The 27,260-nt window shown below is 39.0% G+C and overlaps 1 protein-coding gene across 1 annotated transcript in view; it reads left to right on the top strand.

The window, feature by feature from the left end:
- Window positions 1-23,031, top strand: part of LOC150075120 (uncharacterized) — a 40,478-nt gene extending 17,447 nt beyond the window's left edge. The window contains exons 6-11 of the mRNA XM_090388373.1: window positions 1,697-1,853; window positions 19,353-19,596; window positions 19,782-19,913; window positions 20,363-20,485; window positions 21,297-21,525; window positions 22,908-23,031. Coding sequence (XP_090244499.1) covers window positions 1,697-1,853; window positions 19,353-19,596; window positions 19,782-19,913; window positions 20,363-20,485; window positions 21,297-21,525; window positions 22,908-23,031 — 1,009 coding nt within the window. The remainder of the gene's footprint in view (window positions 1-1,696; window positions 1,854-19,352; window positions 19,597-19,781; window positions 19,914-20,362; window positions 20,486-21,296; window positions 21,526-22,907) is intronic.
- The last annotated feature ends 4,229 nt before the right edge of the window (window positions 23,032-27,260 follow it).

Genomic DNA, 27,260 nt, shown 5'->3' with positions numbered 1-27,260 from the left:
CACATACTGCCTAACGAAAGTGAGACAGTAGCAAGCAAGAAAAAGCTTCTGAGGACACTTGCAAATAAAAAAGTTGCATTTAAAATCCATCAGAGGTTAATTCAACAGCAAGGTGGCGCTTTGTTTCCCCTTTTGGGTAGCCTCATAGTGCCTCTCATCACAAGCTTATTAAGAAAATGAGCAAATCATTCCATAAATTCCTGCTTGTTACAGCCCCACCCGAACAACTAGTGAACTTAGATGGGCAGATGTCGACCATCTTAAAAAGACAAACATTCTGGCCGATTCCAAAGTAAAAATGTACCTGCAAACACTTCAGTCTTATTTAGGCCTAAAGACGAACACCGGTATGCATCGCTCTGTATCGTTATCCAGCATTCCCTCTGAGGAGCACACGCAGCAACAGTCGCTGTCAGAAATAGAACCAAAGGAGTGGGAGGAGAAGAGGGTCTAAGCGGAAGTACACAATGCTCGTTTTGCCTCGTCGTCTGAGAAGCAAATTTAACTGGATTGGTCTGTGAGTATCAATTTTCAAAACATTTTATTTAGTAAGTAAATGCTGCATTACACTAAAGTGGCGATTACATCATTCGCCCACAAATCTTTACAATAATTTTGGTTTACAATCTTTGGCATAGAAATGCTCATACATCTATGAGTTAAGAAAAATATACAATGAAGGCCACAGATTCTGGATGTTGAATTTGAACCTTGTTATAAGACCATTTCTTCTTCTCTTTATTTAGAAAGCCAGCAATATCCACTGGTGGGAGTCTTGCGAAACTATCAAAATATTGGCTTTCATTTTTTCCTATAAAAATGGACACCCAGTGTGTTCCCGGTTGATGAGAAAAATCCATATTGACGACTAATAGACTTGGTTTTCGATTTATTCTGGACGGTATCTTGTCATGGGCACAAACACCAATTGGAAGTTTGGGAACAGAAAAATAAGTAACGTTGACTCTGTTAATTGGGTACACAAGTGGGTTGTTTTCTAAAACAGTCATGTGAGCAAGTTGAATCTGTGGGTTCAACCTAACCTTGCGGACAAAAAGACGCTTCTCGCATGTGTAATTTTCGCAGTGGCATCTAGAGATAACAGGCAAAATTCTGGGGAACTGCGAACCATTCTCAGACGAAGTGACAGGTTGTTAACGATATATCTGGATTGGTGGCACAAATCTAGTCTGAGACGACCCAAAAGTTCGACAGTTTTCGACATTGAAAAATACTTCATTCGTTGTAAAGTTGCAAACATTGTCTTTAACAAACAGCTCTGTACTCATTTGAGAGTTTTTAGCACCACTGTCAAAGTTCAGAAGCGTTTCTAAATAGGCTCTATAAGCGTACGTATCTGAAGCAGGGTTGACAAGTTTATCTTGCACAAAAAGATCGACGTGGCTAAACAGAGAGTGGAAGAAATTATTAACACCGCTGTCTGTGCATATTTCTGAATAGATATGGAGTGGAAAGTTGAAAAAGCAAAGGGCAAAAATCTAGATGAGTGAATTGGCCTCTGTTTCCGAAAGGTACAACTCGTAAAAGGGGTGCCTTAGTATTGCCTGTAATCTGGTCTACGATCACGTTGGTGTAAACGAAGTATGAGTTTCACTGGTGCCTTAACACCACTGAAACTACCTACAACGCGAGGGTCATTATAATCGTCTAACATCTTGTTCTTTTCCAAATGTAGAAAACATACGAAGAAAACTCAGAGGAGTGCTGGTGGTACTTACATCAATGGTGCTGGGAGCCTTCTACGACCTGCCACTGATGGAGGTGTTACAGAGAAGTGTGAACGAAACAGAAGAATTTACAATTGGGAAAAATATGTGAATTCATCCCTCATTGTAATTTTATATTTTATTTTATTTTCAACCAATAAAAATTATTATTTTTTGCAAATATTGTCTGCGTGATTCTTTTAATATTAGAGAGAAAACATAACCTTTTAAGAGTTTAATTTTAAATCTTAAATAGATTTCGCCCATCAAGTATACACAGATTTTAGATAAAATTAACTATCAATACTGATTAAACTGATAACACTTCAAACAACCACACAGTTTTAATTTTTCAGCTTTTCAAGAGCAGATGGATCTTTGGAATTTTATTTTCAGGTCTCAACCAATTGAAAAATTATGCATATTACCTTCCACGTGCTGTTTTTAAGGTGGAAGGAACCAGTATATAAAGCATGTGGGAGGGAAGAAACTTCCCCCCAAGTATGATCTAAATCATTCGACTGTGAAATTACAATTCCGGACATTTTTCAATTCCGAACATCTGCTTTCCTCGTAGTACGTTTTCAAACCGATTATTTAATAAACTACGTTGCTCAATCTGTCGGACTTAACAGAATATGCACGTGCTGTGTAAAGTTAACTTTGGCCCATTTTTCTCTCCAGGAGAATCTGATGGTGAGTACAAGGAAGTTGCTAGCAATATTTCTGTCATATCCGGTAAGATCAGTGAGCCAAACCCCATTTAGGATGTACTTATTGAACATTTTATAATGAAATAAGAGAAACTGAAAATAGAAGAAAGTACAAATAAACAATTTTATGACTTTCTATTATTTTATATTATTATTAAAAAGGCGTCTTTATAATTTTTTTGAGCTCCGGTTCAGTGAGTGCCAATAATATTTTTTGTGTGTCATTTGTACTTATTTTTAATTTTATATTTCAATATTTGTTGCATTTAATAAGATGTCCAATATTATTATTTATATTATTTCCATATGGGTATCATGTTTCAATTCGAAGTGAAAATAGACAAAGTTGTTCTAAAATTTGTCGTCCTTCTGTCTCTCTTTGCTCTGAATCGTTTCATTTTGGAAAAATACCAAAAATATTTTATACAAAACTTCACAGACTTAAATTAAAGTTCTTCACATATATTTAAAAACGGTATAAGACAGAAGTACACTCAACAGTTGGTAGCTCGGGAGTTAAACGGCTTTTTATTTCGATAATCAAAAATATATTAAGTACGAGCACAATCGAATTATATTTTTAAACATTTATCTATTCGGATATTCCATATTTATTACCGAAAACCTAACAAGTGTTTAAAAAGGTTTAAAAAAGGGACAGGTAGAGTAGGGACCAAGGTAAGTTTGCCTGCAGCAAAAGTTAATGAAGTTAAACACCGGCTATTGAGCAAAGGTATTATTATTGTTACTAATGACATTAAGAGTAGAGGAGATCTGGGAATTTACTTAAGTACAGGGCAGTGTTGAGAAAAAGTCACGAATTAGGATTACATTTCAGTGTCTGCAATTCAGACCCGATACCAGAGGAGGGCATGCATAAAGACCATTCGCAGAGGGAATGTCTGCGAATGGTCTTTATGCACTAGGGATCACACATCTAATATCTTTTGAATACTGAACTCTCAAACTCACTAATGCCTGTGAAATACACGAAAAACATTTAGACAATCCAAAACTGATTGCGACTTTTTTTCTTGATGACCCTACAGTTGCTTGAGAAAAAAAAAAGAAGTGATGGAGGTCGCTACGGTATTCCTTATTGTGTATACATTGTTTTCTGAATATTTATTGAAAATACGAATGGTTGTGATCTTTTGTTTTAAGAAATAATTCTATTAATTCCTTTACAACTTTGGGTAAAATTAAATTGAACTTCTAGCAGCAACAGAATTGTACTGGTAGTACTTATAAATGTACAGCTACGTACACTTGCTGTTATCACACATTTTGAGAGGAAATTTCGATAGTTTGAACGGAAAGATATGCACTGTAATGGTGACACAAAGGATTTATTCATGCATAAATGGGATTATGTAGGCGTGTATGTGGCAAGCCTTCACACAGAGAACAGCACCGATTATATAATAGAGCCTTGAAACTCTGTTCACCACGTTAAGAAAACGTTCCAGCGAGCACGGGCAAGATTGCCCCTTAACAAACCCATGCTGTGTCCGAGCTATAACTGAAGTCCTGTCTAGCTAATCCTGCAGTGCTTCTTTAACCAGTGCCTCCATTAATTTTCCAGGAACAGAAGTTAAACTCACAGGTCTATAATTACTTGTGTTGCCCTTTGATCCTCCTTCGTGAATTGAGGTCACATTTGCACATCTCCAGTCTATGGGTACCTCCCCTGAGTTCAAAGAAGCTCTCATAATTATGGCTAAGGGTTTGCTTAGTTGCTTTGCCGCCTCCTTTAATATAACTGGATAAATTCCATCCACCCCAGGTGCCTTTCTTATGTTTATCTTCAACAATTTCTCCTCCACTTTACTCTCAGTTATTACAAGATTATCTAGCTTACTACCAGAGTTTAATACACCTCTGGCATTCCCCTCGCTGAATAACTCCTCATGTGTGAATGTCGATGCAAAATATTCATTTAGTTTGTTAGCTACCTGAGCAGGATCATCAGCAGTTGAACCATCGATATCAAGTGGACCAATCTGATTCATCCCTTTCCTTCTAGAGTTTACATAAGTAAAGAACTCTTTGCTGTTTTTCTTTGCATCCTTTGCCAAAGATTTCTTGTAAATTTGTCTTCGCCTGCCTAATCTCCTTTGTGACTTGTTTATAGCCCAGCTTATATCTATCATAGGCTTCCATGTCACCCATTAATTTATATGCATCCCATGCATTTTTCTTCTCTGCCATGTGTCTCATTAGTTCATCTGACATCCATTTAGGCCTAAACCTTGAACAATATTTCTTAGTTGGTATGTAAAGCCTAGTAGCTTATAAGATTATTTCTTTGAATGATTCCCATTTTCAATTTGCTGTTGGTAACATCATCAGTTGCTCCCACTGTATAGAATTTAAATACTGTCTCAGACCACCATATTCACCTTAACGAAAGCAAAAACCCTTCCCTTTACCTCTGATGGTAGTTATCTCTTTGAGTAAATCCCACATCAGTACACTGTGATCACTGCCACCTAGTGGTTCCTTTATCTGCAGGTTCTTAATGCATGAAGAATCACTACTGATAATCAAATCAAGAGTATTACTCCCTCTAGTTGCCTCCCGAACATTCTGATGTAGAAAACAATCATCCAATAAATTCACAAAAGCCTTTCTAATGTGTGAGTGACCAACCCACAAATTCCAGTCAATCTCTGGAAAATTAAAATCCCCCATTATAACACACACTGATTTACTGGCCCACTACTAATTTGACACTACTAATACTAATTAAACACTGTGGAATTACCACCATGATCTTATACAGAAGAGGTTATCAGAATTATATAAGACTGAAGGATTTTTGCAAAAGACCAAGTTCATTTAGCCTTTAATATTTCTTCTAGAAGCCAGTATGATTAATACATTCGATAGCTTAAGAAAGAAGCCTTTAAGAAATTACACCTGAGTGCTGTTAATATACAGTAATGTTTACCAGTTCTGGTTAGAATATAAAGTGAACTGATGTTCAACTGTGAGACCAAGTCAGCCAAAGGAGTCTTTTGATATAGAAATCAAGCATTATCTTGTAATAATAGCCTCTTTCTAAAGAGCAGATAAGGCAAAGAAAAAGGCGTGGAAAAATGAAATGAGTGGCTCGATACATTTGAAACAATCTCGTTGAGTGATAAAATTAAGATAAAATTAGGGACCAATTAAGGTAAAATCAGGACAAGATAATGCGTTGAAGAATTCAGTGACAACCTAGTTTGCTTATCTGAAATGATTTCACTAATATTTTCGTTTACAAGGCGTTTCAGACGTGTTTTTGTAAAGGGCGGCTCCTAGAACGTCTGTTCAACTCCACCTCGTATCTCTGTGAAGAACAGTATCACTACAAATGGGCCAGATATGTATGTGACGTAGGTTTGCGTGTGTTCTGTTCTGGCCTCTTGGTTACCCAGAAGCATCAGTCACCTGGACAGATGATTCTGGGTACTCGTCCACACCACGAGAAGATGGGCCAGTGCCAATACTGCTCGTGATGACTCAATTATCAAGTATCGGTAATTATTAGCATCCTGCACCAACACTGACTCTTGACCAGTGGAAAGATTAGGCATTGCTTCCCTAAGCCTGGCCCTAGAATCCGTATAGTTTGGGCATGAATACAGTGCATGTTGCCAGTTTTCGACCTCTCCACACTGACACAGATCTGTTGTTGACAACCTAAATTTATATAATTTCATGTTCATCGAACCGTGACCAGTCAGCAAGTATGAAGTAAACATATCCATACTGAACCAGACATTCATCTTCTTGTTCATCAATGTGTAGGACTCGGGGAAGAATTTCCAACTGATGAAGTGTCCCATCTAGATTGCCAAAGGGTTATTAGTTAATTCCAACACGAGCTTATTTGTAACCGCCAAAATAATAATCAGCTACTTTCATTTCTTCTCTTTTAAGGTCATATGAAATTTCGCTAAGCCATAGAAAATTTAGGAACGTGAAGAAAGCAATTACATTTAAACTTTTTTGACTTGTGTTGGAAAACTGGGGCTCCAATGAATGGTTAAAACCAGCACGATGAGCCTGTCGGATTGCATCGTGATTACTTCTAGCCCTGTGATGTTATTGTGGTTCCAGGGACTGAACGTGGAGACTAATTGAGGTATTTCCCTTTACTGTTAACTGCTGGGACTATTTAAGTGTGAGGAAATGTGACCACGACACGTGGTTTATAGCCATCTACTTCGTGGATTAGACTTCTGCTCGTTTTGAATCTTCTGGTGGACTTACAAGTGCTAATTGGGTCCATGGAGATCAGCACAACCTTATGTTGGGACTTTATAGTGTCAGATATCTTCACGTTATTGCATTGAGAATGAATTGATCATCTAAGAAGAAATCTGAGATGAATGCACGTCAACATTTTTAAATACAATGATATGTACTCATATTTCACGTAGTGTATGTGATAGGTTGTCAGACATACCTGTAACTTCCACCGTTAATGGGACTCTCTCGCTGATCGGAAAGACTTTTTTTAACCGACCTACTCTTCTTTTGATTAACTGATTCTGCTGCTGCCATCATCAGGTGACAAAATTGTCCGATGTTTACCAAAACTGGACGAATTCTATTAAGAACCCGAAATACTAAATTTCAACAAAGATGGTGTTCATACGCCTTAACTGTTAACACTCTGAAAATTCAGAGTAGGTTACCAGGGAAATTGAAAATTATGCAAATTACCTTCCACGTGCTGTTTTTAAGGTGGCAGGAACCATATATAAAGAATGTGGGGGGAAGAAAACGTAGTATGATCTAAATCAGTGGTGTCCAACTACGGCCAGCGATTATTTTTTATAAGACCCGCGGAAAGTGAACTAAAACAGCATCGATCGCATTGCGTGTAATAGCATGCAAGTGTCCAGCTCGACTTGTCAAACAGGTACATGTGGTTCAGGGCAGTCATATGTACGCTAAATACAGTTATGTATTTTGATATAGCTTGTTCATTGCATTGAATTAAAAAATACCATTCTTAAAAATGTTCCAAAAGGAGAAATTCGATTTGGAGTGTCGTGTTTTTGATCCAAGGTGGACTGAAGACTATTTCTTCATTGATTACCACGAAAAAGCAGTGTGTTTGGTGTCAGGAGACTGCGTGAGTTTTTAAAGGATATAATTTAAAACTACACTGATTCCAATCATAAATGTTATGATCAACATAAAGGAGTGTTACGAAAAGAAAAGTGTTAAAAGTTACAAAACGATTTAAGAAAACAACAAAACATACAGAAAACATATCAGTCAAGAAATTTATCTGCTGTACGTGTGCCAGTTATCAAGTTGCACATTTGATCGCTTTTGAAAGTAAATCGTTCAATGACATAAAATCCCATAAAAGACACACAAGCTTTTGTTTGAGAACCCATTCACTTCTATGGCTGAAAACTACAATCCCAGATTGCAACTTTAAATTATTGATCTTCAAGCCAAAATATGATTCAAAAATAAGTATATAGACTGAAAAAATAAACTATTTAAATTCTACAAGGCTGTCCCATCTGAAGATTTTCCGCTAATAAAAGAAAATTCCAGGAAAATGAAAATGGCTACTTTGTTCGGATCAACGTATGTTTGCAAGCAGATTTTTTTCACTCGTAAAATCAAATAAATATTTAAAAAGAAACAGAATACCAAACACGAGCGGTATTAGAACCTATAGTACCGTAGATGGCTTGGAGGTTGGGAATACGAAAGAAGATATTTGTTGACATTGGACTTGAACTTCTGTAGACTGTAATTTTCAGGAAATACGTATGAAGAAAGGTTGTTCCAGAAAACGGCAGTTGAATGAATAAACGAGGAAGATGAAAAGTTGGTTCTGTGAGTTTGAAGTTGGACAGTAAATGGATGTTGGCTGGTGGCGGCACGTGTTCGGACTGTTTTTAGAGAGAGCGGGAATTATAGAAGCCAATTTAGAAGAACAGTGCCCATGGAAGTATCTGTAGAAGAGACATGCAGCAGAAACAGTACGTCTATGAGACAGCGAGTGGACAGATTCTGTTAGAGATGAATCATTAATTAACCTAACTGCCCTCTTCTGAATGGAATCAAGAAGCCTGAGAGAGGTTTTGGGGGCACCACCCAGTTGTGGGAACAATATTCCATGGCAGGGCAGATTTGCACAGAGTGAACAGCTGTTTGAAAGAAAAGTAACGCCGAGAGCGAAAGGGAAAACCAAGTTTTTTAGATGCAGAGGAAGCAATATTTGTAATGTGCTTGTGCCAATAGGGATTAGAAGTCCGGGTAATCCCCAAAAGAGATATATCATTTTGCCCAGAAATCGGAGTGTCACCGACGATAAGCATAGGAGCAGAAGAATCCTTTTTGCGAGATATAAGACAAGACTGAGTTTTAGAAGGATTGAAATCAACTAAGTTGTCTTTCTTTGCCCCACTGGAGAATTACCTGAAGATCGGCATTTAAGGAATTGGTAGCAGATTTTCGAGAAGTTGAAGCTGATTGAGCAGGACAAGGTTTCTCAAAATGGAAAGTTGAATGTAATGTGCTATCATCGGCAAAACTATGCATAGGATTTCCAGTTAATGGAAGAAGGTCACTAATATACAAGAGGAAAAGAATGGAAGGAAAGAACTGAACCTTGGGGGACACCGGCATTAGTAGTGAAGTTAGAAGACAGAGAGCCATCTACCATCACCCTCAGTGAGCGATCAGAGAGAAAACTGGATAACCAATTACTAAAAACAGTTGGAAAACCATAAGATGGAAGCTTGTTTAGAAGACCTTTAGGCCAAACACGATCGAAAGCCTTTGAGATGTCAAGAGCAACTACTTGTGTTTCACCGAACCTTTCCATTGAATTAGTCCATAAATGGGTAACATAAGCCAGAATTTCACCAGTGGATCGACACTGACGGAATCCATACTGGCGATCGTTGATCAGACTGAAGGTTTCTACACAGTTGGTTAAGTGATTTCTCCATTACTTTAGAAAGAGTAGAAGTAATTTGATGGGAGGGATTTGTCACCCTTTTTAGGGACTGGCTGGATATGAGAAAATTTCCAAGAAAGAAGGGAAAAACACCTTGGGAATAAGAAAGTGAATAAAGGTGGCATAGAAAAGGAGTAAGTTCAGGAGGGCAGGTTTTGAGAACAAGTGGGTGGAGAAATACCATCAGGACATAATTTTCATTATGTATTGAGATTTTTGCAACCAAATTTTGAACAATTATTTAAAAATATCCGGTCTCAATCATCTCATTAAATGTTAAGTTTTGTTCAGTTTTTGTTATTGTGTATTGTACTTAATAAGATTTTCGAATATTTCAATTTTAGTTTTATCATTATATTTATTTATTCATCTTAATACTGAAAAGCAGTGATCGTCTTCAGGTTGTAAATTTTCTAAACAAAAGTAAGTCATATTTTTATAATTTTAATAAAATCTAAAAAATAAATCACTGACATATATCTGTTGCACATAGAAGTGCTAGGAATTTGCAGTTTTTTTTATATATACTTGAAAAGAAAAAACGAAAAAAAATATTTAAACAAAACTTCACAGACTTAATTAAAGTTCTTCACATATATTTAAATACGGTATAAGACAGAAGTATACTCAACAGTTGGTAGCTCGGGAGTTAAACGGCTTTTTATTTTGATAATCAAAAATCTATTAAGTACGAGCACAATCGAATTATATTCTTAAACATTTATCTATTCGGATATTCCATATTTATTACCGAAAACCTAACAAGTGTTTAAAAAGGTTTAAAAAAGGGACAGGTAGAGTAGGGACCAAGGTAAGTTTGCCTGCAGCAAAAGTTAATGAAGTTAAACACCGGCTATTGAGCAAAGGTATTATTATTGTTACTAATGACATTAAGAGTAGAGGAGATCTGGGCATTTACTTAAGTACAGGGCAGTGTTGAGAAAAAGTCAGGAATTAGGATTACATTTCAGTGTCTGAAATTCAGACCCGATACCAGAGGAGGGCATGCATAAAGACCATTCGCAGAGGGAATGTCTGCGAATGGTCTTTATGCACTAAGGCTCACATATCTACTAGCTTTTGAATATTGAACTCTCAAACTCACTAATGCCTGTGTAATACATGAAAAACATTTAGACAATCCAAAACTGATTGCGACTTTTTTTCTTGATGACCCTACAGTTGCTCGAGAAAAATAAAAAGAAGAAGTTATGGAGGTCGCTACGGTATTCCTTATTGTGTATACATTGTTTTCTGAATATTTATGGAAAATACGAATGGTTGTGATCTTTTGTTTTCAGAAATAATTCTCTTAATTCCTTTACAACTTTGGGTAAAATTATATTGAAATTCTAGCAGCAACAGAATTGTACTGGTACTTCTTATACAGGGTGTTTCAGTTAAACGTTTCAGAATTTCTAAGAGGGGTAGGGTACATCCTGACAACTCGAAATCATATACCAATGGGCAGAATCGAAAATTCCGAGCTTTAGTGCAGGGAATCTTAATTTCGCACAAGAACGCCAAGTTAGTAGGATGGATGATTACACGAACGCAGAGTTAGCCGATATGCATTTGGCGTACGGGGCTGCAAATTGTAGTGGGCCAGCCGCACAGCGTTTGTACGCGGAACGATATCCGACGAGGCGTATTCCCAGTCATAATTTCTTTGCAAGACTGCACCAGAGGTTAGCTGAGAGAGGTTCATTTGAAAAGCTGACAGGGACAGGGGAAGAACAGCACGGACTCCAGCCGTCGAACAGAATGTGCTGCAGCATGTACAGGGGAATCCAAGAACGAGTACACGAAGTCTAGCAAACGCAGTCGGGGTTTCCCATTGCAGCGTCTGGAGGATTTTCCGAGAACAAGACATGCATCCGTTTCACGTGCAGCGTGTCCAGACACAGCAACCGGAGGATTATGCACCTCGTATTGCTTTCGCACAGTGGTACCTTGGAAAATGTGCTACAAATCCCCTTTTTCCTGCTGAAGTGTTGTTTTCCGATGAGGCATCCTTCACAAGGGAAGGAATTTTCAACACGCATAACGACCATATCTGGGCGGTCGAGAACCCGCATGCAATACGACGTCGTGCAGCACAGATTCGATTTTCGGTCAATGTATGGGCCGGTATTATGGGAGATCACCTCATCGGACCTTACCTGTTACCGTGTCGTCTAACCGGACCTATCTACTTGATCTTTCTGCAGCAAGTATTGCCACAACTTTTGAGAGATGAACAGATTTCTGCATCGACGCAACAGACAATGTGGTTCCAACACGATGGAGCCCCTGCCCATTATAGCGGAGATGTTCGTAACTACCTGGATGTCACATTTGGTCAACAGTGGATCGGACGTGGTGGTCCCGTGCATTGGCCTGCTCGGTCACCCGACCTATCATGTCTTGATTTTTATTTAAATAAATAAATCTTTATTTGTCCTACCAAATTTAAAATATATGAGTACATTGGTAAGCGACAAATTCCCTTCACGGCAGACAATGCCAGGGGATTACCATAAAATGTGAATAAAAGAATGTCTAAAATATACAAGAAAGGGCAACAAATATACAATAAATATACATGAAAAGATGACATATAAATTGCATTACCCTTCACTACATTTCTGTCTAGAGTCCTGGCAATTGTAATACAAAAGTTCATCTTAACATCACATCCACTGATCAACTTGTGCGAGGTATACATTATTCAATTGCGTACACAGTTCTTGACAGAAATTCACACAACTACTAGGCAACAGTAGCCTCAGCGAGCCACACTGCGGTTTGTTTCCTATAATTCGGGTCTTCTATGAGCTTTAGTAGGTCAATTCCGATATGTGTTAGGCACTGAATTGATTCTAACGCACTGGCGGGTATAAACCTGTCGGCCATCTTCAGTCTGTTGGTCTTCATTCTCAAGGATTTTGTACCTCTTAATGCAGATGGCGGGATGTGCCACTCACAAAGCTGCCAGAAGCATGGTGATGATATCGTGCCAGTCATCATTTTGATTGCGGTTATTAATCGTTTCCAGGCAATGATGTCTGGTAAACGCTGCAGTTTAAGCTGTTCAGAGAGCTTCGTGGTCCTTAACTGTTGTGGGAGGTGGTGCTTATGGTTTGCCCACTTCAGCAGCCAGAATTCACTTGCATATATTCTCCTAATGTGGATAGGGGTGGCTGACGCCCACAATTCAGCGCCATACAAAATGGCTGAATACACTGTGGTTCTTAAATATCGTGCGGTTGTTGCAGTCTGTTTCACGTGCAAGAGGTGCTGTTTTGTTGCCCAACGTAAGTAGTTCATTTTCTTTACAGTCAGGTCAATATGAGAGTTGAACGTGAGTTTCGTATCAAATGTTACTCCGAGATCTCTATGCGTCTCAACAACTGGGAATAGGTTTGCCATGAAGTTTCGGGTGTACGAGCGTAGGCGATTTTTTGAGCGAGTACACCATGATTACAGTCTTCTGCGGGTTTAGGACCAAGCCAAATTTGTCCAAGTACACGAATAAGTTCAGAAGCTTATAATTAATCTGCTCACATAATGCCCTATTGTTCATGGACGGTTGGATAGGTGTTAGGATCTTAATATCATCTGCATAAGTGCATACATCATCCCTACCGTTGCAGAACGGGATCATCATGGCGGTAAAGAGGAGTCCTGATAAAACTCCACCCTGTGGAACTCCTGCATGGAGTTGGCGTTGGAGGATCTGATTATCTGTGCGGTAATAAATGGACCGACAAGTAAGTAGGGCCTGTAGGAACTTCAGCAAATTTCCTTTTATTTGGAAGGCGTGTTGGAGCAGATGAAGTAAGGCATGTACATCCAGACTATCGAATGCTGCTTTTATATCGGCATAAATTATTGCAATTTCCTTTCTGGCTTGGAAAGCATTTAGTATCGTGGCCTGAACTGTGAGGAGGTTAGTTATTGTTGATCTTGCAGTCATTGAATAATGAATTTGTTGAGGCTGCCCAGCTAGTATCTGATTCGACAACTTTGGCAACAGAGCTTTCTCCAGTACTTTTAACAGGGTAGATGCAGTAGATATTGGCCTATAGTGCTCCACAAGGTTAGGCTTTGTAATTTTTGGCATTGGAATTACAGCGTACGCTTTCTGGGGTCATATGAAATCGCTAGTTTATGACACCCCTGTTGACAATGCTGAGGAGCTGGTTGCAAGAATCGCAGTAGCTGCCGAAGAAATTCGAAATTCGCCTGGAGTATTCCAGAATGTTCGGATGTCCATGCGTCGGAGATGTGAGGCGTGCATTGTAGCCCGTGGAAGAAACTTCGAACACTTACTTTAATCCATGTACCTTTTGCTTCTTTTCATGTATTATTAAAACGATTTCTCACTTACGGTCTGTTTTCTTTATGGTGCTTCTGTGTACAACACCGCTTCAGGAAAGCATTTCCGACCCCACATTGCTATATGATTTCGAGTTGTCAGGATGTACCCTACCCCTCTTAGAAGTTCTGAAACGTTTAACTGAAGCACCCTGTAGATGTACAGCTACGTACACTTACTGTTATCACACATTTTGAGAGGAAATTTCGATACTTTGAATGGAAAGAGATGCATTGTAATGGTGACACAAAGGATTTATTCATGCATAAATGGGATTATGTAAGGTGTGTATGTGGCAAGCCTTCACACAGAGAACAGCACTGATGATATGGTAGAGTCTTGAAACTCTGTTCACCACGTTAGGAAGAAGTTCCAAAGGGAACGTGTAAGACTGACCCGCCCCCAAGAGATCACAGCAACCAGGGAAGCTTACAGCACAATCAGGAACGCATATACAAAAGAAATAGGTACAAATAAAAAGAAATCGTGGCAAATTCTGGTGGCTTCTATTGGGATCGAGGATCACTCGGGTATAGTATTAAAGATTAGAACAAACCGCCCCCGTGACGAGGTGCTTGACACGACGCTGAAGACAGACGGGAATTCCTATATACTTGGGAAGACACCATTAACAACATTCATGATACCATCTACTCGGTTGTAGAGACACCCTTGACGCATCAGCAAAATGTAAATCAAAATCTACAATATAATACTGAGCCCCCTTGACTGCTCTTGAAATGGACCTAGCACTATAGAAAATGAAAGAAGGAAAGACACTAGGTGCAGATCTACTGGAAGTGGAGGTGCTCAAAAAATTTGCTCAGGATTAACCATACTATTAGTCACACCCCAGCTTCATGGAAAACTGCTACTCAAGATTAATTTAAAAAAAAAAACACAGACAGGCAGCCGCAGAACCCATCCTCATATCGCCCTGCTGTCCGTGATGACCAAACCACTGAAGCGTCTCCTCTTTTTCTGTCTAACCTCCAGCTGCGAAGAGCAGCGACTCTTCTTTGATAAATATTTCGGTTTCAAAACAGGCTGCAGCACAAAGGATCAATAAGTGCTAACAGGATGTCAACCACTATATCTCGAAGTGACCAGACGGGACCTACTCTACCACCTCAGAAAAATAATACCAACTGAAATTTGAAATCTCCAGCTTGATCCCAAGATTGCGAAGAAGCGAATCACGCAACACCTACAAGCGATATGGCAATAGAAATGATAAACCACGCCGAAAGGAGAACACAAGGCGATTCCTACCAATCATCAGTGTAACTCACCCAAGATCTCCTCTCCTGGACTGCATGTGACATTCATCATTACCAGACACCCCTTCCGCCAAAAACTGACAACCATGGGAATTGAAAGAGAGATCCCCGATGCGATTGTGGCGAAGAGCAGTCCTGGTGGCATCTCAAGTACGAGTGCCCCGCCTACGACACCAGTAGGCTCAAATTCCTTACGTCAATCCAAAGAAACCCACGAAACCAAGACACCTCGCTACTAATGGGCGAAACCATGTACAAGGCACTAACTATATACGCGCAGGAGACCTTTGCTCTTAGTCGAATAAAGATCGCTGAGAGAACAGCGCTGGATCAGGTGTCTCAAGTTCCGAACTGAACACGAGTAGGACAGTCCTGACTGGATGAATGAATATTCTAACTCAACAGGTTTGGATACTGCTGGCGCCACTAGATACTTTGTCGATCAATTCGGCCCTGGAGAGATTGTGCAAGGCTTAAGGAGTAGAATTTTTTTCAGCCTGGTCTGTACTTGTTAACAGGAGAGACTGCTTCTTTGGGGATGGGATACACTTAAATAGAAAGGGTGCAAGAATATTTGCTGGTGCTATCGAGGCAGTGTTAGGTGGGTCGGAAAACTGCTAGATTGGGGGGATACAAGGACTAATAGATTAACAGTAGCCACTGGTAGAGGTGAAAGTTATTCTTGCATTGCTTCTATTGGAATGAGCAGCAGCCTGGAAAACAAGATGCAGGATATTTCAGAGACTGCTGGGAGTCATTGCGGTACAAGTAAGCACATGAGTTGTGTTAGGGTAGATAAGAATAGGAACAGATGCATGTATACGTGCGTGTACACCAATGCTAGGAGTTTGGAAAATAAATTTGATGATATTTGAGGTATTGCTCAAAACATCAAAGGCAGATATTTTTGGGACATCAGAGTCGTGGTGTCACACAGATATAAGGAATGCAGAACTGGAATTTGAGGAGTGCAATGTGTACAGGCAGGACAGGAAGGGAGGAGGGGTTATGCTACTAGTTAAGAAACACATAAAATCCAAGGAAGTGAAGCCAGTCGACATTGCTGGACAGTGCGGTGTCGAGTCAGTTTGATGTGACATAAGCATTGTGAAATCAAAATTGAGAGTAGGAGTGTGTGATAGGCCTAATGACTCTGATGAATATAATAAGAAACTGTACAGGGAAATAGTGGGCCAGTAAATCACAGAGCCTTATAATGGGGGATTTTAATTTCCCAGATATAGACTGGAATTTGTGGGTTGGTCACTCACACACTAGCAAGGCTTTTGTGAATTTATTGGATGACTGTTTGCTACATTACATGTTCGGGAGGCAACTAGAGGTAGTAATACTCTTGATCTGATTATCAGTAGTGATTCTTCATGCATTAAGAATCTGCAGATAAATGAACCACTAGGTGGCAGTGATCACAGTGTGCTGAAGTGGGATTTACTCAAAGAGGTAACTACCGTCAGGGGTAAAGGGAAGAGTTTTTGCTTTCGTAAAAGTGACTACGGTGGTCTGGGACAGTATTTAAATTCTATACAGTGGGACCAACTGATGATGTATCCAAAAAGCAAATTCAAAATGGGAAGCATTCAAAGAATTTATCTTGGAAGCTACTAGGCTTTATATACCAACTAAGAAATATTGTTCAAAGTTTAGGCCTAAATGGATGTCAGATGAACTAATTAGACTCGTGGCAGAGAAGAAAAAATGCATGGGATACATATAAATTAATGGGTGACATGGAAGCCTATGATAGATATAAGCTGGTCTGTAATCAAGTCACAAAGGAGGTTAGGCAGGCAAAGGCAGATTACGAGAAATCTTTGGCAAAGGATGCAAAGAAAAACAGAATAGAGTTCTTTACTTATGTAAACTCTAGAAGGAAGGGGATGAATCAGATTGGTCCATTGGATATTGATGGTCCAACTGTTGATGATCCTGCTCAGGTGGCTAACAAACTAAATGAATATTTTGCATCGACATTCACACATGAGGAGTTATTCAGCGAGGGGAATGCCAGAGGTGTATTCAACTCTGGCAGTGAGCTAGATGATTTTGTAATAACCGAGAGTAAAGTGGAGGAGAAATTGTTGAAGATAAACATAAAAAAGGCACCCGGGGTGGATGGGATCTAAACAGTTATATTAAAGAAGGTAGCAAAGGAGGTAAGCAAACCCTTAGCCATAATTATGAGAGCTTCCTTGGACTCAGGGGAGGTACCCATTGACTGGAGATATGCAAATGTGACCCCAATTCACAAAGGAGGATCAAAGGGCAACACAAGTAATTACAGACCTGTTAGTGTAACTTCTGTTCCAGGAAAATTAATGGAGGCACTGGTTAAAGAAGCATTGCAGGATCATCTAGACAAGACTTCAGTTATAGCTCGGACACAGCATGGTTTTGTTAAGAGAAAGTCTTGCCTGATCAATTTGATTGGATACTATGATGTGGTAAAAAAGGAACTAGATGCAGGGAATAACTTTGATATCATATATTTGGATCTTAGAAAGGCTTTTGATACTGTTGCACATGAAAGACTGCTGCACAAATTGGAGCAGTGTGGCATTGGAGGAAAATTGCTGCTATGGATAAAGGGATGGTTGAAGGGGAGAACATAGAGAGTGGTAATCAATGGACGCTGCTCTTCGTGGACTAATGTTATTAGTGGAGTCCCTCAGGGTTCACTGTTGGGTCCATTATTGTTTTCTGTATTTATAAATAATATTGACGATGGTATATCAAACTTAATGTCCAAGTTTGCAGACGATACAAAGGTTGGCAGGGTTGTTAAGGACACTACTGACGCTATGCTGCTGCAACAGGATCTGGAAAGGTTGAGCAGATGGGCTGAGAGGTGGCAAATGAAGTTTAATATTGACAAATCTAAAGTACTACATATGGGAAACAGCAACCCCAGAGCAACGTATCAACTCTGTGGTACTACACTGACAGTGGCAGAGAATGAAAAGGACCTGTGGGTAACTGCGCAGCCAGATATGAAATTTTCTGAGCAGTGCAGACGGTCTGCAAGAGTAGCTCATTGTATCTTGTCAATGATATACAGGAATTTTTTTCTAGCAGGGATAAGGAGGTGATTATCCCATTGTATAAGGCAATGGTCAGGCCACACCTTGAGTACTGTATACAGGTCTGGAGGCCTCATTTTAAGAAGGATGTAGAGCTGTTGGAAAGGGTACAGAGAAGGGCAACAAGATCAGTGAATGGAACAAAGGGTTACTCTTACGAAGAAAGGCTTAAGTTTTGCAAATTACAGTGTCTGGCGACTAGGCACCTGCGAGGCGATCTGACGGAGGTGTATAAAGCCTTGAATGGTTTGAGCATGCTCAATGCTGATGGGATACTTCCTCTTGCTTAGAATAATCACCTGAGAGGGCATAAATTCAAATTGAAGAAAGAGAGATGTAGGTTAGATATGCGGAAGTTTGCCTTTAGCCAGCGGGTGGTTGGTTGGTGGAACAGACTTCCATCCCTAGTAGTGGAAGTCGATAGCCTAAATAAATTTAAGGCTGAGCTGGACAGGTATTTGGAATGAACAGAGGTGTGAAATGGGAGCGTTTTTTTTTTTTTTTTTTGGCTGATACTGCATAAGCTTACATTCTTGCATCATATGCCTCTACTAATGCTAAATTGCACTAAGTTTGTTTAGATTACATAAACAAACGTATGTCAAGATTCTGAGTGATTTATGGCTAGTAAGCATGAATCTTTCTGTAAATCACTCGACTAAAAATACCACCCCGTGGAGCATCATCACTGTTTGTACAATGAGTCTAGTTTTTATGGGTGGGGCTCACTGCCCAGGTCCTTCAGGTAGTTGCAAGAAACTGTTTCTCACTGAACATACCCTAAACAAAATCCTGGACCTTTTCCAATTCCATCTGCTTTCTTAATACTTCGTTTCCACCACTGTTTATTCAATAAACTGTGCAATCCATCGGACCTATACAATTTACCTTTACATTCAATATCCTGGCGAATCTTACACAATAATAAAACACGTGTCATCTCATGTATTGCGTACAAGGGGCGTATAATACATATAAGAGACGTACAAGCCACGCAAGCAATATTCGGCGCACTTTGGCGACTGAGACAGATTTAGAGCCACTCTGCTACACCCGAGAAACCGAAGATGAATACAAAGGTGTTGCTAGCAATGTTACTATCCTTTCAGGTAAGATTGGTGTGTAAAATGCAAGTACAAATTATGGAATTTGTCTCATGAGTGTCACAAAAATTCTGTTCTCCATTTAGGTGTCCAGAGTACGGAGTGTCCATCGACCTTTTTGGAATATTGGTCATATGGCGAATTCATTACAGGAAGTGACTGATTTCTTGAATCGTGGAGCTAATTCCATCGAATGTGATGTATCATTTTCACCAGCAGGGACAGTCCAGCGCATTTACCGAGGATTTCCATGCGGCTGCTTTCGGGATTGCCAGACCCAGCAAGATTTCATATCTTACTTTCAGTACATCGAAGCATTAACGAGTCCAAGTAAGTAGTTCAGCTTGTTCTGTTTAAAATTTATGTACATTTATAAAGAAATTGCGAGCGACTGTAATTAATTCGACTTAAATAATTAAAGAAATATTCAGTTAGATTTTGTAGAATGGTCACTCGTGGTAAGAAGCCATCTTCGATAGTACTATGGAATTTGTTGTTTTCTATGTTGGTTGCAGGTAGTCCCTTGTTTCGTAGAGAATTTGTGCTTATAATGTTGGACCTGAAAATTTCAAACTTATCACCATCTGCTCATGAGACCGCTGGCAGAGATTTAGCAACGAAACTCGTCCAGACACTCTGGAGACAAGGTACGTTTTTGAGTTCAGTTAAAAATAAAATATGCAGGGTTAATAAGAAAAGATGCAACAGTTTAAAGATTTCCTAACCTTTCTGAAGTACCCTAGTGAACATTTCCATCGAGTTTGAAATGACATCAATGCGTAAGTCAGTAAGAAGTTTGAGCAATTTGGTCCTGTGATGAAGCCTGAAAATTGCGATGCCTGCAGTTATGGTAAACTTCAGTCGACGTCTGTGAATGGTCTTGATCAACAGGAATCAAATACTGAATACTTCTTTTGATTATCAAAATCCTGTCTGATGTGTTACATGACACCACATCAAAAACTGAAAGATTTCATAACTGTTGCTGCTTTTCTTGATGACCTTGTTGTGGTATGAAACACAAAGAACAAATTCTTGCTTAAAATATGAAATATCATCTGTAAATCAGATTTGTGTTTTTTTTTAAATTCTGCAGGGCAGAGTGAAACCCAAGTCTACGTCGTGCTATCAATGCCTTATATAGATGATATGGTTTTCATCCCACCGTTCTATGAAGTTTTGAAGTCTTACAATCTTCAGAAACTGGAAACAAAATTGGGTAAGAATCTTCCTCCGTAGTTCTGCCTTTCAGTTAATAGCAAACTACTCCAACAATACCTGAGAGAATCTTGTATTTCTTGTACCTAAATGTGCTTGAAAAGTTACCAGCCTAGCATAGGAGTTATGTTCTGATTGTGGAACAACATTTCACAGATATCGAACAAAACATTAATCAGCTTTCCTGACCACAGACCTGACTGCATCTCGTAAATTAGAACTCCATTATCCTTTTATTGTCAGTCTCACTTGAAGATATTCTACCATTATTATCCATTTTAAGTCCCAAAGGGCAAATATGGTGACCTTGCCTGACTGATATGGCCTTATTTGGATGGTGGGAATCAGCATGTTTTTATTGAAGTTTTGATCTGGTTGGTGCTGATGAATCTAGGTATCATCCGTGATGACATATCTGTCCAGAAAGTTTTCAGGATCTTCTTAGTGAAGAACAAACAGTTGCTTTGAAATTTGGAAGTTTCTGATCGTGGTCAGAAGAGACTCGCCAGTCCTTTGGCACATCTAATTCATCTTACAAAACATTTTGTATCCTTTAGGTTGGGATGAGTGCAGCATCTACTGATGGAGCAGGTTCTGTACTGTGTTTGCCATGTTTTCATGAATACCTTTGATCGATAACCCCTTTTTATAAAGATATAAGGACTGGATGTTCAATTCCAAATTACTGAAAAAAAAAATGCACACAAAAATACATCTCCCTTCTATGAGAGGCTGAAACTTATCAAACATCCCTCATATCGATGTTCATGGATGAACATCGATTTAAATGGTCAAATTCAATTTTTTTTTAGGTTGGGCCATATCAGAGAGGGAAAACCTTGATCGTATGACTGCTGCATGGACACAGATGAATATCACTAGCAACATATGGGTAGGAGATGGGCAAACCAATTGTATTCCGCTGCCATTACCCATAAGACTACAAGAAGCTGTAAACCGAAGAGATTCTCCTGAAGGAATCTTTGATAAGGTGTATTACTGGACGTTAGACTTAGCATTGAATATGAGAATGGTGTTAAGGTAAGGTTTCTGTCTTCAGCTTTTCTGTTTTTATGAAGAATATTAAAAATTTCGAAACTTTCTTAAGAGCGAGTTTAAGATTTTAAAGAGTTCCTTTACATGCTATGTACATTAGTTTTTTTACTTAAATAATTTTATTCCTCTGGGCATTACGGCTATTTAAGCACTGTCGCGTTTTTCTTATGAGAAGATTTTGCTAAACTATGCACAAACCAAAATGAGTACGCTTCCAGATCATAATTTTAATTTTTTGATTAAATCACATAAGTACTTGATCGATATGGGCAAGGGGCATGATCTATCAGAATTCGAAAAAGGGATGATTGTCGGGTACCGGTTTAAGAGTGGCAGTATTATGGAAACTGTTAATTACATGGGCTGTTCGCGGAGTGCTGCAGTTAAGGAGTTCTAAGAGTGGACGGATGGTGGATAGAGCAATAGCTGTCGGTACATTGGCTAGCGCCGCTCCTCATCGATGGTCGTGGAGAACATAGTCTGTTCCGCCTTGTGCGAGCCGATCGACGGTGGAACGACTGACCATGGACTTTAACGAAAGAATGTCCAGTGATGATGCCAAGACCACATTCAAACGAACCGCCCCTATGAACCATAGGATGGCTCCCGTTCAAGGTATTTATGCTTATGGCCACCCATCGACACATAAGGCTTGAATTTGAAGCATCATTGGGCCTTTGACAATCGGAAAAATAAGTTGCCTTTTCCGATGAATCACGATTCCTGATATGCCGTGTGGACAGTGGCTACAGTGAAAAATTGCGGCCGGAGTCACACCGATGCCCTTGGACCAACACAAACAGCTAGGCGGCGGCAGTGCTTTGATATGTGGGCAATCTTTGGTATCTAGCAATCTCTTGGAGCCCTCATTCCTTAGAGAGCACTCTGAATGCTAAAAGCTGCTTATCTGCATTGTGGCTGATCAGATACCCTCCTTCATGGTGACTCTTCCCTGTTGGTACAGGCATGTTCCAGCAATGCGCCCTGCCACACGTTGCCGGTATTGTTTGAGAGTGATTCGCCGAACATGAAAGCGACTTCCAGGCTACTTTGGCCCCGTTCACCGTATATGAATCCCACAGAACATATTTGGGATTATGTGCATCGACAGATCTGGCGTTTGGATCCTCCTACACGGATTTAGTGCTGGCAACATCACTGCGACGTTCAGAGACCTTATTGAGTCCACGTCTCACCATGTGGCATGAGGGAGCCATACCCACAATTACGTAGGTGATCATGTTTTAACTGAATAGTGTAGTTCTGAAATTATTTCAATAAAATTTAAGATCTGAGATAGTTAAATCAAATGATTCGCATTAAAATTTCTATTTTCAAGTGACGCATAATGTTTTATTTACAATCAGGCAAAATGTTGATGGAATCATTACAAACGCACCCGACAGACTGCGTTCAGTCTTGAGCGAAAGTGAATTTGTGGATAAGTTTCGGATGGCAACTGCTGAAGATAATCCTTGGCAAAAGATATAAGATGGACAATTAATGACTGAATGTTATCTACCAATAATTTCGTTCAATCTCCATTTCTCTTTAAAGATTGTTGTGCAATGGAGTGTTTAAATAAAATATAATTATTGGCTTCGTGTTTTTTTATTGAATATTTTAAACATTTTTGAATATTTATTGAAAATATTAAATGGATGTTATTTAGAGACAATTGGAGAGTTTTGGAATACATTTTTCTTTTACTCGGGATTTCTCTTCTAGCTAAGGTTTACAGAAGGCTGTGTATGAATGGACTCCGTGGGTGGAAAAGTCGCCAATCTGGGCCTAGTTTTTGATTTTTATTAATCACATAATCATCTTTTTGAATTTTTTTAAAACAAAATTAATCGTATCTGATAAAGGTGTAGATATTAATCCTTCTAAAAAGAGAAGGATATTAATCCTACTCAAAAAGGAAAGATTAATCCGGTTTTTGTGTAGAAATTATTCTCTAGGCACTAATTATTTACAGTAGTAACCCGAACACTCACAACATGGATTGTGGACTGAAGAATTAACTGCACAGGCAGCGAACCCATAATCTCAATTTTATGATGACCACAATCGATTTCATATTTAGGATTAGGTGAGAGGGTCCTCCTAGTAGAGATTATACAGATCTCTTATCCTTTAAAAATTTCAACGAGGTACATTAGAGAAAAGCAGATGTCTTTAAGCATCAATCCAACAACAGAGGATCAGCTATGATTCTGTTCCCCTTATTCAAATGATACAAAGTAAAAAAATGGTGTATTTATTTGTTCTCTCTAAGTCGTAATGTTGTCTTTGATATTTAAGATTTAAAGGCAACATAACAACTGAAGGGTTATAATTTAAGAAATTCATAACTTTCCGGTGTCAATTGCCAGATCACGTTAGGGGGGAAACAGTAAGAATGTTTACTGGAAGGGGAATTTGATCAGTCTGTAACTATGGTTGTTATAATCATTCAGCTAAATCTTGTTCCTTTGAAGGTAGCTTCTTCACAGTACTCCAATGCAATGAGGGGGAGATCTTTCTCATTATGGTGTGTATTTTGAAGTTGGTGCTTGAATAATATTTCACAGATTCATTTAGGAGTTGATTATTGTCTTTATCAAGATTAAAACGAATTCTTAAAGCTTAAATTGACCATTAATTAACAATTATGTGCAATTCTCCAAGGGTTCAGAGCTGGCTCATTGCTGTTTTTAATATTTATTAATGATACTGATGAAGGCATATCAGTATCATTAATAAATAATGTCTAAGGTTTACAGATAACAGTGATCTAGAAAAATTAGGCAGATGGACTGAGACTGAATTTTAACATAGATAAATGCAAGGTACTGCACATGGACAGCAGTAATCCCAAAATAACATACCAGTTGGGTGGTAGCCTACTCGGTGTAGTGGAGAACGAATGAGAACGAATGGGGTAATTGTATAGTCCGACATGAAGTTTTCTAAGCAGTGCAGACAAGCTGCTAGGGCAGCTCATGGGATTTTCTCAATGGTAGATAGAAATTTTCCAAGCAGGGATAAGGAGGTGATTATCTCGTTGTATGAGAGAATGGTAAGTCCCCACCTTGCGTATTGTATACAGTTCTGGAAATGTCATTTTAAAAGGATGTGGATCGGCTCTAACGGGTGGAGAGAAGCACAACGTGATTAGTGAATTGGACTAAAGTGTGGCCTCACAAATAAGGGCATCAGTTCTGCAAACTACAGAATCTGGAGACTAGGTACCTCTGATAAGATCTGAATGAGGTGCTTTGGGCTTTGAATGGATTGAACTTTAAATGGATTAATCTGACTGAAGTTTTTCGGGCTTTGAATCGATTGAATTCAGTGCTGATTGCAGTCTTCCTCTTGCTGAGAATGAACACACAAGAGGGCATAAATTCAAATTGAGGAAGGATACTTGCAGGATAGATATAAGTTTGCTTTCAGCCAGCGAGTGGTTGACTGCTGGAACAAACGTCCACCTGTTGTTGTGGAAGTTGACAGTTTGAATAAATTCAAGAAAGAACTAGACAAACTATTGGAAGGGATGGACGGGTAATATGGGAATTTTTTTGGCTGATGCTGTATAAGGTTGTTTCTTAGTATCATTTGCGGCTACTAATACCAATTAAACACTGTGGGTTTAACATCATGATCTTATCTTATACAGACGACGTTATCAGAATTATGAAGACAAGGATTTGTGCAAAAGACCAGGCCAATTTAGCCTTTAATATTTCTTCCAGAAGCCAGTATGATTAGCAAGGCGTTTGAATGTAAACTTCCTAGAGCTTATCTCTAACGGCCAAAATAATAATCAGCTACTCTCATTTCTTCTCTTTTATGGTCATATGAAATTTTAAAAAAATTTAAAACAATAATTAAAAAAGCAGAAAAATATATTTATGATTTCTTCAGCTGACGCTCAAAAGATTAAAGTATATTCTAACGATAGGTGTCTCTGGTGTGCGGTATTTTTCGAAATATTAAAATATTTTTTAAAGAAATAATTTGGTAATACTGCGGCAACAATATCTCTTTTATTAATTTTGTTTTTTTTATTAAATATGGATAAGAAAACTAGTGGTGAAATCACGCAAAATGGCTACCGAATGGACTACAGGAAATTTCATACTCAATTATCCTTTTATGATGTCAGTTTATTCCCAAAATGTGGGGTTTTTAATTCTCCAAATCATCAGCCAGTTTGCGGATAGACAGAATGACGTGCTTTATTTTCCTCATAGGTTATGAGCTAATCTGTCTGAAGTGCAGTCGAGAAAATATCAGACACCATTTGGAATTTCCAAAACTTCGTATTTCTCATCTTGTTGAAAGTTAAGGTCGTTGCAACGCTCACTATGTCTGAATCATCCCCATTTTCAGAAAGATAAAACTGCCTCATGCTAATATGATTTCGCGTCTGTTTAATTGAAAAAAGTTGCTAAAACTTTAAGGAGAATTGTGGGCTTCGGTGTATTGAGGAGAGTTGTCACAAATGGAAAAATGATAAAATAAACGTCATCTATAAAATACACCCATAAAGACTAACCTGTACACGCGAATGTATTTATAACTCGACTCCAGGAAGTAGTCAAACTGTTCGATTGTCAAAGCGACAGTTATCTGTACAAATACATAACACTCCCCACAGCTGTACCAGAAGAGTACAAATGTGGTCCATTAATTATGTCAGAATTATAAATAATTAAATTGAACATCGTCCTTGGGGAGGAAAAAAATGTATCCGATGTTTCGTAAACAGTACAGATTTTATTTCATTGAAATCTCCTCTTCAGTTTCTACTTTGTTCCACAGGTTAAGAAAGTTCTGTTAAAAAGAAACAGTTAAGAAAGATGGAATTAGAATAGCGGAGTAGGTCATACTAATATCACGATTGCAAATTAGAAATGAAGACAGCATGATTCTTAATTCACAACGGATTTGTTTCACTCAGTACTAAGTTAGTCTGAGCGAAGATAGCTGTTTATCCTTATAAAGTGGTTTTGAACCACCACAAATAAAGCCAAATACCCTTGAGAACAAAATTTACAACGCAGCCTTGACTGAATTACCTATAGATTACACTGAGCTGCCACTTTATTAGGTACGCCCCTGATGTGCACACAAAGGGTTTGTCCCAAAACGCAAGAATGGGGAAAATGAGTGATCTAATGGACTTCGAACGTGGCATGGTAGTAGGTGCAAGATGTGCCGGACAAAGCATCTCTGAAGCGGCAGTTCTCTTGAACTTTTCACGCACCACAGTTTCAAGGGTGTATCGAGAATGATGCAACGAACAGAAAACATCCTCTCAACGGCACTCCTGTGAAAGAAAATCGCTTGTTGATGAGAGAGGTCAGAGGAGGATGGCTAGAATTGTGCAAGCAATCAGACAGGCCACAATGTCGTACATCACGTCAGAATATAACCTTGGTGCGCAGAACAAAATATCGCAACGGACTACTAGTCGTACTTCGCGTACCTTTATCAATGAAGAACAACAGAGCGCGCCTCCTGTGGGCACAGCAACACCAGCACTGGACTATCGAGAATTGGAAAACAGTTGTTTGGTCTGACGAGTCGAAGTTCCTGGTGTATCATGTTGATGGAAGGCTCAGAATTCGGCGAAAACAACATGAATCCATGGACCCGTCATATCTGAGGTCTACTGTGCAAGGTGATGGGGGCAGTGTTATGGTGTGGGGAATGTTTTCTTGGCACACGTT

This window comes from Mastigoproctus giganteus, chromosome 14 (assembly GCF_048544385.1).
Source record: "Mastigoproctus giganteus isolate SK-2022 chromosome 14, ASM4854438v1, whole genome shotgun sequence".
In the NCBI taxonomy this organism is placed as follows: domain Eukaryota; kingdom Metazoa; phylum Arthropoda; class Arachnida; order Uropygi; family Thelyphonidae; genus Mastigoproctus; species Mastigoproctus giganteus.
The sequence above is the reverse complement of the archived record's forward strand: the minus strand, read 5'-3'. Positions and strand labels throughout refer to the sequence as shown.